The sequence below is a fragment of the Bos indicus genome, chromosome 18 (assembly GCF_029378745.1).
Source record: "Bos indicus isolate NIAB-ARS_2022 breed Sahiwal x Tharparkar chromosome 18, NIAB-ARS_B.indTharparkar_mat_pri_1.0, whole genome shotgun sequence".
NCBI lineage: Eukaryota > Metazoa > Chordata > Mammalia > Artiodactyla > Bovidae > Bos > Bos indicus.
The window spans coordinates 34,718,545-34,730,739 of NC_091777.1; the positions used below are offsets into that span (position 1 = coordinate 34,718,545).

General features: G+C 48.0%; 1 protein-coding gene across 2 annotated transcripts in view; it reads left to right on the top strand.

The window, feature by feature from the left end:
* Positions 1 to 7,129, top strand: part of CDH5 (cadherin 5) — a 39,094-nt gene extending 31,965 nt beyond the window's left edge. For both annotated transcript variants that reach the window (XM_070770692.1, XM_070770693.1), the window contains exons 11-12: positions 1,292 to 1,537; positions 3,619 to 7,129. In XM_070770692.1, coding sequence (XP_070626793.1) covers positions 1,292 to 1,537; positions 3,619 to 4,133 — 761 coding nt within the window. In that variant the 3' untranslated portion in view covers positions 4,134 to 7,129. The remainder of the gene's footprint in view (positions 1 to 1,291; positions 1,538 to 3,618) is intronic.
* Positions 7,130 to 12,195: the final 5,066 nt, after the last annotated feature.

Here is a 12,195-nt window from a genome sequence, read left to right on the forward strand (position 1 = left end):
AATGTCCTGCTACAATATTAAATGAGTATAGCGAGAAATCTCATTTCTCTCATACAGCCTCAGTGGCCATACTGCTATTATTTTCTATCACAGTAGATATGGCTACTTAATAATGAAATGTAATTGGCTTCAATTTGAAATCTATAAGATGGCCTCCTTTGCTTTTGGCTTCCTGAGTGTGCCAACCCCGCCCATGTAGCTACATAAAGCCTAGAGTAGGGAGTCCCTGTACCTTTGACCATCATAACCTCCCAGGAGCCAGTAAAAGACACATTTTCCAGCCTTTGCCCAGGGCCACTGAATCAGAAATTCAGGAAAGGAGAGGGGGTGAAAGAAGGAAAGAGGAGTAGACGGGAGGTGGGTAGGAGTGGGGTCTGAAAATTAACATGTTCAAAAATCTCCCTGGGGAATTCTTACATGGACTGATTGGGTCTGAGAGGGAGAGCCAATATTTGGGCCAAAGCACAGTCCCAATTCCAGCCTGCCCAGGGAATCCTCAATTACAACTGTAATCATTCCCCCAGTGCCCCAGGGGACCTGTGCATTGTTCTTACTTTCTAATGCATTCTCAGGCATGGCAAAAACAGCCTTAGAAGTTAGCCTGATGCTAAGAGATTTTTTTGGAGAAGGCAATGGCACCCCACTCCAGTACTCTTGCCTGGAAAATCCCATGGACGGAGGAGCGTAGTAGGCGCCAGTCCATGGGGTCGCTAAGAGTCAGGCACGACTGAGTGACTTCACTTTCACTTTTCACTTTCACGCGTTGGAGAAGGAAATGGCAACCCACTCCAGTGTTCTTGCCTGGAGAATCCCAGGGACAGAGGAGCCTAGTGGGCTGCCATCTATGGGGTCACACAGAGTTGGACACGACTGAAGCGACTTAGCAGCAGCAGCAAGAGACTTTTTAATTTTGTTTTCCCCTGATTGTTCATAAAAGCTTGAAACAATGCATTAATTAACTGCAAGTTCCCTCTTACTGAAATAGGGTTAGGGGTCAGGTATTTCAGTTACCCATAGAAACAAAAAAGCAAGGATTTTAAGTACTGGCCAAATCCTTCTTAGAGGCCAAATCGAAGCAGCTGCCCACAATATCTCCTCTCTGGAGGAACAGACCTGTCCTCAGATGGCTAAAACACGAGGCAGGGGTATAAAAGGCAGACACATGGCCCAGGCAGCATATGAGCTGGCACAGTTACGAGGGCTTCTGGAGGAGGCGGCCACACTGTCGGTGGTGATGAGAGAATGCGCACTCCAACAGCAGAGCCTGACTCCGAGGCCTTGGCGTTTCTAGATAACACAGCCAACATCATAGTCAAGTACGGGTATTTTGACCGGGAGCGCGCCAAGGTCCACCACCTGCCCGTGCTCATCTCGGACAACGGGAGGCCAAGCCTCACGGGCACCAGCACGCTGCACGTGACCGTGTGCAAGTGCAACGAGCACGGCGAGTTCACCCTGTGCGAGGAGGCGGCCGCCCAGGTGGGCATCAGCATCCAGGCGCTCGTCGCCATTTTCCTCTGCATCCTCACCTTCACAGGTCAGTGCCTAGAAGGGTGGCAGGGGACGGCGAGGGGAGGCTGGGGACCCGGGCCCAACCCCGAGGCTTGCAGCCCAAAGCGCGGACCCTGTGCCCGTGTCAGGTCCACCTCCCCGGGTGCTGAAGGGTGGGGGGTGGATGACAGCGGAGGAGGAGGAGGCACGGCTCGAGACCCTTCCCCAGTTTAAAATACTTTACATAACATTCATTCATTCAACTGACATATTTTGAGCACTAACTGTGTGCCAGGCGCTGTTCCAGGCACTTATTTATATAAAATCTCTTTTGGAAAAAAGAGGATCCAGTCCCTCTTTTGGAGAGAAATGGAAAGTATAAAATTTCTAGTTTAAATTATCACCGGGGTCGGGGGGGGGGGTTCTTTCCTTTTTTAAGATTTCTCCAGCCTTGATCTCTCTCTCCCTGCCACCCCCCTCTTGTTTGGGCCTCAGAAATTTTAGAGGCATTTTAGACCTAACCTCAGTGTAGGTTCTCCAGGAAGTAGACCCTGGGAAAAGGATTGGGGTACACGTGATTTATTTGAGAAGTGGTCCCAGGAAGGCCCAGAAGGAAGAGTGGGAGCTTTGACAGGGAAAGGAAGCAGCTGGTGAAGGGCAAGTTGTCACACAAGTTGCCACCTCGGGCCACTGGAGCTTCTTCTCCCTGGGGACTGGGCGGCAGCACTCAATCATGTTCACCCACCAACGCCCACCAGCAGATGGCCAGGGTGGTCATCTGCTCCTGCTCTTTACGTGGGGCAGGAGCCAGCCGTGCAGAGGAGGCCCTTGGGTGGTCAGAGGTCACCCTGCGCACTCCAGTGACAGGGCCGGGGACACAGTGAGGCTCCAGGCCTTTCCTGCCAGTGGCTCCCCTGAGAGGCCCCCTGGCAGAGCCCCCCGTCTGTGGCCAAGAGTCCAGACTGAGATTCCCCTCTCAATAAAAATCTGTAATAATGATGACACTGGCATCCCCACCACACACAGAATTGCACCTAACCTCGCAGCCACTGTATCCGATGTAAACAGCAGAGGCGTCATCACTGGCATTTTACAGACAAGGAAACAGACTCAGAGGCCCATCCTGGCTTCCTATTAACAGTTTAAGTGACTCCAGGCTAGAAGGACAGAATCTAGGGATGTTCTGGGCCTACTTCCAGGAGCTCTCTGCCCCACACAGTCCACCCCTCCTAGGGCTGGCAACCCTTATGCAGTCATACCCCTCAGAGCTCTGAGCAGGGCCAACATCACACCACTGTCTGATCACGGGACTCTGGGCAAGTGACTCAGCTTCTCTGAGATCAGTCCACTTACGTAAAATGGGATAATAGTACCAGATGAGATGGTTGGATGGCATCATCGACTCGATGGACATGGGTCTGGGTGGACCCCAGGCGTTGGTGATGGACAGGGAGGCCTGGTGTGCTGCAGTTCACGGGGTCGCAAAGAGTTGGACACGACTGAGCGACTGAACTGAACTGAGTAAAAGAACATGAAAACGTGCCACCACCATGCCAGCATGTAGCACACAGTAGGTGTGCTCAAGAGTGGCTGCTGCTGCTGCAACAGGAGCCATGTCCACCAGCACCATCATGACCCACCATCATCATCATGGCTCAGAATCTTGGCACCCCAAATTCCAACTCCATCTTTTCCCCTCTTCTGCCCCAACCTCTGGCCTCCTGGCCTTTGCAGATGACAGAGAATCTGTCACAGTGCTAAGACGTAGGAGGAATTGAGGATGCAGTTAGATGGGAAGGAGAGTGGCAGGAGAAAATGAACTTGAGAGAACGTCCACTGTGTTCCTCTCCTCCCACCCCTACTGTGGCCAGTAACACCAACAAAGATCATACCCTGGGGTGGGGGTGGGATGGACATGACTCTGGGCTGGGAGTGAGGGTGCTGAGGGTGGACCCACCATGAGACCAGAGGGAACCAAAGCTTCTGTGTTGGCCCACGTGCCACCGGGAGCTGGGCTGGCCCAGGGATGCCCAGGGAGGAGAGGAGGGAGCAGGTGGACCTGGGAGGTAGAAGGGACCGGGGGGAAGCCTCCGCCCAGCCTGACCAACTCTGGCTCACTGACCGCAGTGATCACCCTCCTCATCATTCTGCGGAGGCGGCTCCGGAAGCAGGCCCGCGCCCATGGCAAGAGCGTGCCGGAGATCCACGAGCAGCTGGTCACCTACGATGAGGAGGGCGGTGGCGAGATGGACACCACCAGCTACGACGTGTCAGTGCTCAACTCTGCGCGCCATGGCGGGGCCAAGCCCCCACGCCCGGCGCTGGACGCGCGGCCGTCTCTTTACGCTCAGGTGCAGAAGCCACCCCGGCAAGCGCCCGGGGCGCATGCGCCCGGGGAAATGGCCGCCATGATCGGGGTGAAGAAGGACGAGGCGGACCACGACGGCGGCGGCCCACCCTATGACACGCTGCACATCTACGGCTACGAGGGCGCCGAGTCCATTGCCGAGTCCCTCAGCTCCCTGGGCACGGATTCATCGGACTCGGACATTGATTACGACTTTCTCAATGACTGGGGACCGAGGTTCAAGATGCTGGCCGAGCTGTATGGCTCAGACCCCCAGGAGGAGCTGGTGTATTAGGGGTCACAGGCCTCTGGGCCTGGGACCCAGACCACTTGCAGCTCAGGCTAGTCGGACACGAGGCATTGAGGCCTCCAGTTGTAACACTCCTGTCCCAGCCTAACAGCCCTTCCTTGCAGGTCACAGAGACTTCACCACCTTGGTTGGCAAAATCCAAGTTCCTGAAACGTCCCAGAACATATTTCAGCTATGGGTACTCCCCAAATGCTGGAAAATCAAGGCTGGTATGCTGTCTGGGTTAAGACATCCATATAACCCTGTCATCTGGAATCACGGGTCCAACTCAAAGATTCTCTCTGGCTCTTCAAAGCAGCTTATGCTCAGTTGCCGCAGGGGTTGGGGTGGGGGTCTTCCCTTGAGGTCCCTGAACCCCCTGGGGAGGCTGGGGAGCCCTGGTGCCTGTCAGCCTGGAAGCAAAAGGCTGGACAGCATGACCATGGGGCAAGACTCTCTGTAGCCCTGTCCTACTAGAAACTGGGACCACCCATCATGCTTGTCCCACCTCAGCTTCCTCACACGCTCCCAAGTACCCCCGCATTCCTCAGCCTCTCCCCAGGCCTGTCAAGAGAGAGAGGAAGGGCCCCTTGACATCTCCCAGCCTTGGGTCCCAAGGTGACCTCACTGGCCCGCTGTGCCTGTAACTATGCTGTACTGTGTATTGAAAATCCAGCCAAGGTCAGGGAAGTGGCTTGTTGAACTCTGAAGCAACTGTGAATTCTCCCTGGAGGAGCAGTGGAGACCACGTGTGACACCAGATCATAGGGTGAGGGCCACCTTCACACCCACTCCCTCCGGAAGGGGCTGGGGGTCACTGTGACCCCAATTTGAGACTCATGACACCCCTCCAGTTTTGCCTGGGAAGCAGGGCAGGTGTTCCCAGAGTGAAAGACCTCTCCCCATATCTCCTGGTGACTCGTTCATGCTCTTTTTTTCTTTCTTTCCATCTACTCTTGATCTCTTGGCATAGTGGCACTTAGGATGTGACCCATGACTACACAACAGAGCCGTGTCATTTGTCTTCACACCTCATTGCTGCCACATCTCAGGGAACCCCAGCAGGGCCCCCTCCCTGCACAAGGCAAGGCCCCTGCTCAAGTCCTGTGGTCGCCTGTGTCTCTTCCACTTTCAGCCACATATGGAACTTTCCACTGCACCACATCTTGGGGAAGGGGCATCACTCAACAGGAGAGGGGAGAGGAGAAAGGAGGCAAATCCTCCAATTCACCCTCTGTCATGGACCAAGGCTCCTGCTGTGGGCAAGGCCCCTCAATTCAGGGGACTGTAGATAATACTGACTTTAAATCCTTAACTAATATCTAGGTTTTTTATATTTTTTATACTAATAATACTTAACACATTTCTAGCTCTCATAGACATATAGAATAAGGGTATTTGCATAATTAGCAGGTTTCTATTTAGGTTAACAATTTTATTTCAGGTTTTTTAGTTGGATCAAGAAATTCCTGTAACCATCTGTTTCCTATCATTGTAGTAACTGCTCTACTAATAATGACTATATATATATATATATATAGGCTACACTGGTGCATGGAACATACTGTATTTTTTTAATAACTAAATAAAGAAAAATCTTGAAATACGTCTCTTTCTAGAGCTAAGTGAGCTCATGAGAAATCGAAGCACATACATGCCACCACCAGCACTGCCACCACCATCAGAGGAACCCAGAGTGCAAGGTGACACTTGCAGGCAGGATTTCAGACACATACTGTAGGAAAGTGACTGCAGCGGAGAATGACAAGGGACACCTCATCCATCCTGGTCTCCTCCCAGAGGTCCATGCCTTCCCTCAGCCTGCACATGCCCCCCAACCCCCCCTGACTCTACACAACAGGCAGGGCCTCTAGCAGCTGAGCTGCCACACCTTTTGCAAGTGGCAAATGGACCAGGTAGGTGAGATAAATCAGCAGTGAGGGAGGAAATCAATCTCTAATTAGCTGGCTGACAACAGTGACTGAGCAGCTGGCACTTCACTCGGGTGTGTGAACCCCAACATTGAGGTCCTGCCTGGAAATCAAAAATGAGAATAGGAAGCAATCAAAAATGAGAGTAGGAGGCCTCCCTGACAGACTTAGGACATGAATTGGGGAGGTGAGAGATGAAACTCACTTCAGCAAGGCCCCTGGCTCCTTTACCCCTGCCAGCAGGGTTTCCTGGGCAGTGTCTCTCTCAGGGATGGCATTTTGCAAACTGTGCTCTGAATAAACACTACTTCTTGGAGCTCTCAGGGGTCAATATGTCCTAATTCCAATTTTGCTCTAATTTCCCTTGTGATTTCTTGATCCATCGGTTATTTGAAATGTATTGTTTAATTTCCAAATATTAGGGAATTTCCCAATTTCCTTCCGTTATTGATTTCTAATTTCATTCCACTGTGGTCAGAGAATTTTTATGATTTAAATCCTTGTAAAGTTTATGATTTAAACTAGTAAATTTATAGTAGTTTTATACCCTAACATATAGTTTATCCTGGAGAATGTTCCACGTGCACTGGAGAGGAGTATGTATTCTACTGTTGTGATGGAGTGTTCCATAGTGGTATGTTAGGGTTGTTCAAGTCTTTTGTTTCCACACTGATCTTCTTTCTCGCTAGTATATAAATTTTATTGAAAGTTTAGTGCTAAAATCTCCAATTAGCACTGCTGAATTGTATACATCTCCCTTTGATTCTGTCAGTTTTTGCTGCATGCATTTTGGGTCTCTGTTGTTAGAGGCATATAGGCTTACAATTGTTATGTCTTCTTCTTGATGGACTGACCCTTTTAGCATTATAAAATGTACCTCTTTGTATGTAGTCATGATTTTTAAGTCTGATTTGTCTGATATTAGTAGAGTCACTCCAGCTGTCTTTTGGTTACTGTTTACATGGTATATCTTTCCTACCCTTTCCTTTTCAACCTACTTGTGTCTTTTAATATAAAGTATCTTCTGTAAATAAAATATAGTTGGATCGTGGCAGATTATCCATCCTACCAGTCTCTGAAATGTTGTCTTTTACTATAAAGCGTGTCTTCCGTGAACAAAACATAGTTGGATCATGGCAGTTTATCCATCCCTACCAGTCTCTGCTATTGAAGTATTTAATCCTTTTACATGTAATGTGATTACTAGTAAGGCAGGATTTATGTCTGTCATTTTCCTGTTTGTTTTCTATGTCTTGTCTTTTTTGTTCCTCTGTTATCCCGTTATTGCCTCTTTTAAGTTAATCAGATATCTTTTAGTGTACTATTTTAATTCTCCTGCAATTTCTTTTACTGTATTGTTATTTTCTTAGTGGTTCTCCTAATGATTATACTTAAAATCTTAACTCTTAGAACAATCCAGGTAAAATTTGTCCCAACTCAATTTAAGTTGTGTACAAAGCCTTGCCCCTAATACCTCCACTTCCTCCCGCCTCCTCTGTGGTGTCACTGCTGTGCGTATCACAGTGCTATAGCTTGTATGCCCAACCACACAGATGTGTGTTTATTGCTTTATGCAGTTGTCTCTTAAATCGTATAGGAGGGGAAAAGAGAATTTCAAGCTACATATATACTGTCTTTTGTATCTACCTATATAGTTACTTTTATCACTGATCTTTATTTCTTCATGTGAATTCAAGTTACTGTCTACCGTCTATCACTTCAGCCTGAATGATCCCTTTAGTATTATTCCGTAGGGAGAGTCTTCTAGTGAGGAATCTCTCCATTTCATCTGGGAAGACTTGATTTCACGTTTATTTTTTTGTAGGGTAGTTTTGCTAGCTACAGAATTAATAGTTGATATACCTTTTCTTTCAGCCCTTTGAATTTCATCCCACAGCCTTCTGACCGCCCTGGCTTCTGATGAGAAGTTGACTGTTAATCTTATTGAGGAAAATTTTATGTGATAAATTATTTCTCTCTTGCTGCTATCAATAGTCCCTGACTCTGTGATTTTCAACAGTCTCATTATGATGTGCCTAGGATAGGTTCTAGAGTTGATCTTACTTGGAATCCACTGAACTTCTTGAATGTATATATTAATATTTTTATAAAATTTGAGAAGTTTGGGGCCATGATTTTTTCAAATATTCTATCGCACTCTCTCCTGTCCTCTGTGTGTGTTAGTCGCTCAGTTGTATCCGACTCTTTGAGACCCCGTGGATTGGAGCCCACCAGACTCCTCTGTCCATGGAATTCTCCAGGCAAGAATACTGGAGTGGGTTGCCAATTCCTTCTCTAGCGGATTTCCCGACCCAGGTATCGAACCCAGGTCTCCTGCATTGCAGGTGGATTCTTTACCATCTGAGCTATTAGAGAAGCCCTCCCCTCCTCTGGGACTCCCATTATGCATTTGTTAATATACTGCTAATTTCCTATGGACATCTAGATTTCTATTCATTTCTTTCTTCTTTCTGTTCCTCAGACTAGATTATCTCATTTTACCTATCTTCAAGTTGGCTGACCCTTTCTTCAGCCAACTCACATTTGCTCTTGAGCTCGTCAAGTGAATTTTTATTTCACTTACTGTACTTTCAACTCCAGAATTTCTATTTGGTTCTTTTTAAAGCCTCTTTATTGACATCCCCTATTTGATGACACATCGATCTCATACTTCTCTTTCATTCTTTAGACATGGTTTCATTTAGTTCTTTGGACATATTTTAAATAACTGGCTTAAAGTATTTGTCTAATAAGACCAACATTTGGGTTTCTTTAGGGATAGTTTCTGTTGATTGCTTGTTTTCCTGTCAATGGGCCATTTTTCTTATTTCTTGGCATGCGTCATAATTTTTGTAGAAAATTAGCATTTAAATAATACAATATGGCAACTGTGGAAACCAGAGTTTGTTGTTGCTAGGTTTTCTTGGTGCTACAGCTTGTATTGACTTTCGTTTGTTGTGTGTAGCTACTGAAGTCTCTCTTTGACTGTTGTTGTTCAGTTGGTAAGTCATGTCTGACTCTTTGTGACCCCATGGACTGCAGCACACCAGGCTTCCCTGTCATCCACTATTACCCAGTCTGCTGAAATTCACGTCCATTCAGTTGGTGATGCCATCTAACCATCTCATCCTCTACTGCCCACTTCTTATGCCTTCAATCTCTCCAAGCATCAGGGTCTTTTCCAATGAGTTGGCTCTTCACATCAAGTGGCCAAAGTATTGGAGCTTCAGCTTCAGCAATAGCCCTTGAATATTCAGGATTGATTTCCTTTAGGTATGACTGGTTGATCTTCTTGAAGTCTAAGGGACTCTCAAGAGTCTTCTCCAGCACCAAAATTCAAAAGCATCAATTCTTTGGCACTCAGCCTTCTTTATGGTCCAACTCTCACATCCGTACATGACTACTGGAAAACCCACAGCTTTGACTAGATGGACCTTGTCAGCAAAGTGATGTCTCTGCTTTTTAACATGTTATCTAGGTTTGCCATCGCTTTCCTTCCAAGGAGCAAGTGTCTTTTAATTTCTTGGCTGCAGTCACCGTCCACATGCTACTCTCTTTGGTAGTAGTCAGTTAGTGACTAGACAGAGTCCCTTAAACGCCTGGAAGGAAGAAGTCTCTCAGCATTTGCCAAGGGTTCTTTGCGTGTGTTGGGGAACTTCTGCTCAGGCAGACAGTTTACAAGTCTGTCTTAGCCTTTACTTTCTGTTGCACAGAGTTTCAAGATGAGCCAGAGGTGAGAGCTTAGGGCCTTCCCAGGTTTTCCCTGAGAATGTGCACAGCTCTACACATATGAGTGGCCTTTTAGATTCCTAGGATATGCCAAAGTTTTTCAAAGCCCTCTGTAGACAGTTTATTCCTTAAGTTTTCCTTTAAAATTTTTGGTCGGCTTCTTATTTGCCTTGCCTGTTATCACTGCCTAAGGCAACTGTGACGTTAAAAGACTCTCACCAATCATTTTCAACAAATGCTCTGCAGGGGGGTGGGGGAAGAAACGCTTGTTTGCATTAAGCAAGCTTTAAGTTGGGTCAAATAAACACAGCCTTTCAAGGGAGCTCACCTTAGGAAGCACCAGATAGGTCAAAAGACACCAGGTATCTAGGAACTGAGCTTTGGAGGAGTTTACATTCTGTTCTGCTCCTTCCAGTGGTTGCCAGGCTGCTGGTTTCCACTACCACTGTGGAGCTACTGGGTGTCAAGGTGACTACTGGGCTAGAGAGAAGTGGAGGGACTAAGGCAAGTGAAAACAAAGCTTTAACTGCAAAGTTAACTATTCGTACCACAACTTAGCCATTTGGTCTTTGCCGCTTCCTTTTTTGTTTCGTTGTTGATGTTTGTTCTTGTTTGCCATGCCAAGCAGCTTGTGGGATCTTGGCTCACTGGGCAGTTCCTGGCCCTTGGCAGTGAAAGCGCTGAGTCCTAACCACTCCTAACCACTGGACTGCCAGGGAATTCCCTTAGCTATTTGTTTTCGATGAATACTCCTTGGATTGTTTCAAGCCTTTGGGTAATTTCCAAAGTTCTGAAAAGGTTGATTTTGATCATTTTTCCAGTGTTCTCATTGCTTTTATGGAAGAGAGGATTTCCTTATTCTGCCATTCCTGCTGATGTCACCCCCTCAGATTGGTTTTTGAACTCTATTTTCCTGTTTGAAGTGTCTGCCCTCTGAACTCACGGTTGTCCAACCCCTGAAGCCCATGAGATCTGTGTACGACCTTCAGCTCCAAGAAGTCTCCCAGGCACTCCCAAATCACGGAGTCCCTATCCCTCCAGCCTTCCAGAGGGGCCTGGCTCTGAGCACGATGCCACCCTGGCCACATTCTCTCTGACTCCTGTTTACCCTAAGGTGGCAGGAGTGATCCTCATGAAACCAGAGAGCTCATCTCTCAATTAGCAGCCTTTAGTGGATGCCATGAAAGGGCAAAAATCCATGCTCCCTGGAATCTGCTTGCCACACTGCACGCACCTGCTCCAGCCAACTCTGGGACCCCCACCAGGGCAAGGTGGGCAGAAGCTAAAGAGGTTCTGAGCCCTTCCTCAAGCCAAACGAGGCCAGCATCACTTTCCTCATTTCACAGATGACTAAAGTGAGGCCCTGGAGCAGGGAATGGCAACCACTCCCGTATTCTTGCTTGGAGAATTCCATGGACAGAGGAGCCTGGCGGGCTACAGTCCATGGGGTCACAAAGAGTCGGACATGACTGAGCACACATGCATGCAAAATGAGACCCAGAGAGGGATCTTTCCGGAACTCTATCTTTCTTGGAAGGCCCTAAGCTCTCCACTCTGGCTGACCTGAAGGTTCTGTGAAATAAAAAGTGGCCAGAGTCACACAGCAAGTTAAGAGAGAGTTGGGAGTAGCACATGCCTTTGGCTCCCAGGAAAGTATGGCTCTGCAAGAGATTTCCCTAGATCTGGGGGCTTAGAGGCTGCCGGAAACTTCATCCATGCCCATTGTGCTAGTAATGGAGAAAGTGACCACTAGGGGGCACAGGGCCTCAACACATGCTCAGGACTCTCCAGCATCCCTGAGATGGAACACCTGGGTATCCTAACGTACACCTCTGGTTCTGAGGGGCCTGGACCTTGAAGGAACCTAGATCAGACAGGGGGCTACAGGGTCCAGCCCCACAACTTGCTCTGCATCTCCCCTCATGCCAGTCTCTAATGGGAACAGAAAGGCAAGTACTTGGTTCCCCACCTTCTCAAGTAGATGGGTTACCTGTGACCTCCAGTAGCTCTGATGACATGGAGAATCTCAACTAGCGGGAGCAGCTGGCCCTGGATGTGCACCCCATTATCCCTTCATGCATCAGGAGCCTCTCCCTCCACACTCAGCCCTCCAGCTCTGTGGCACCCCACTTTTGGCAAGTCAATCCTAGAGCACTGATTCTTAGGCCAGAAAGAACAGCCATCCTTGAGCACCCTGGTTCCAGGTATCTTCCAGGTTAAGAATCCTTACCATAAATTCTACTGTCCTCAAAATGGCAGGCTGAATCTCTGATCTCTACAACCAAAACCACAGACCACACACAGTGTTAATTTCACATATATATACAGTAAAAAATAGAAAACAACAGAAATGCCCAACAATAAAAGACTAGTAAGGTAAATTATGGCAGATCCATAAAACAATACTG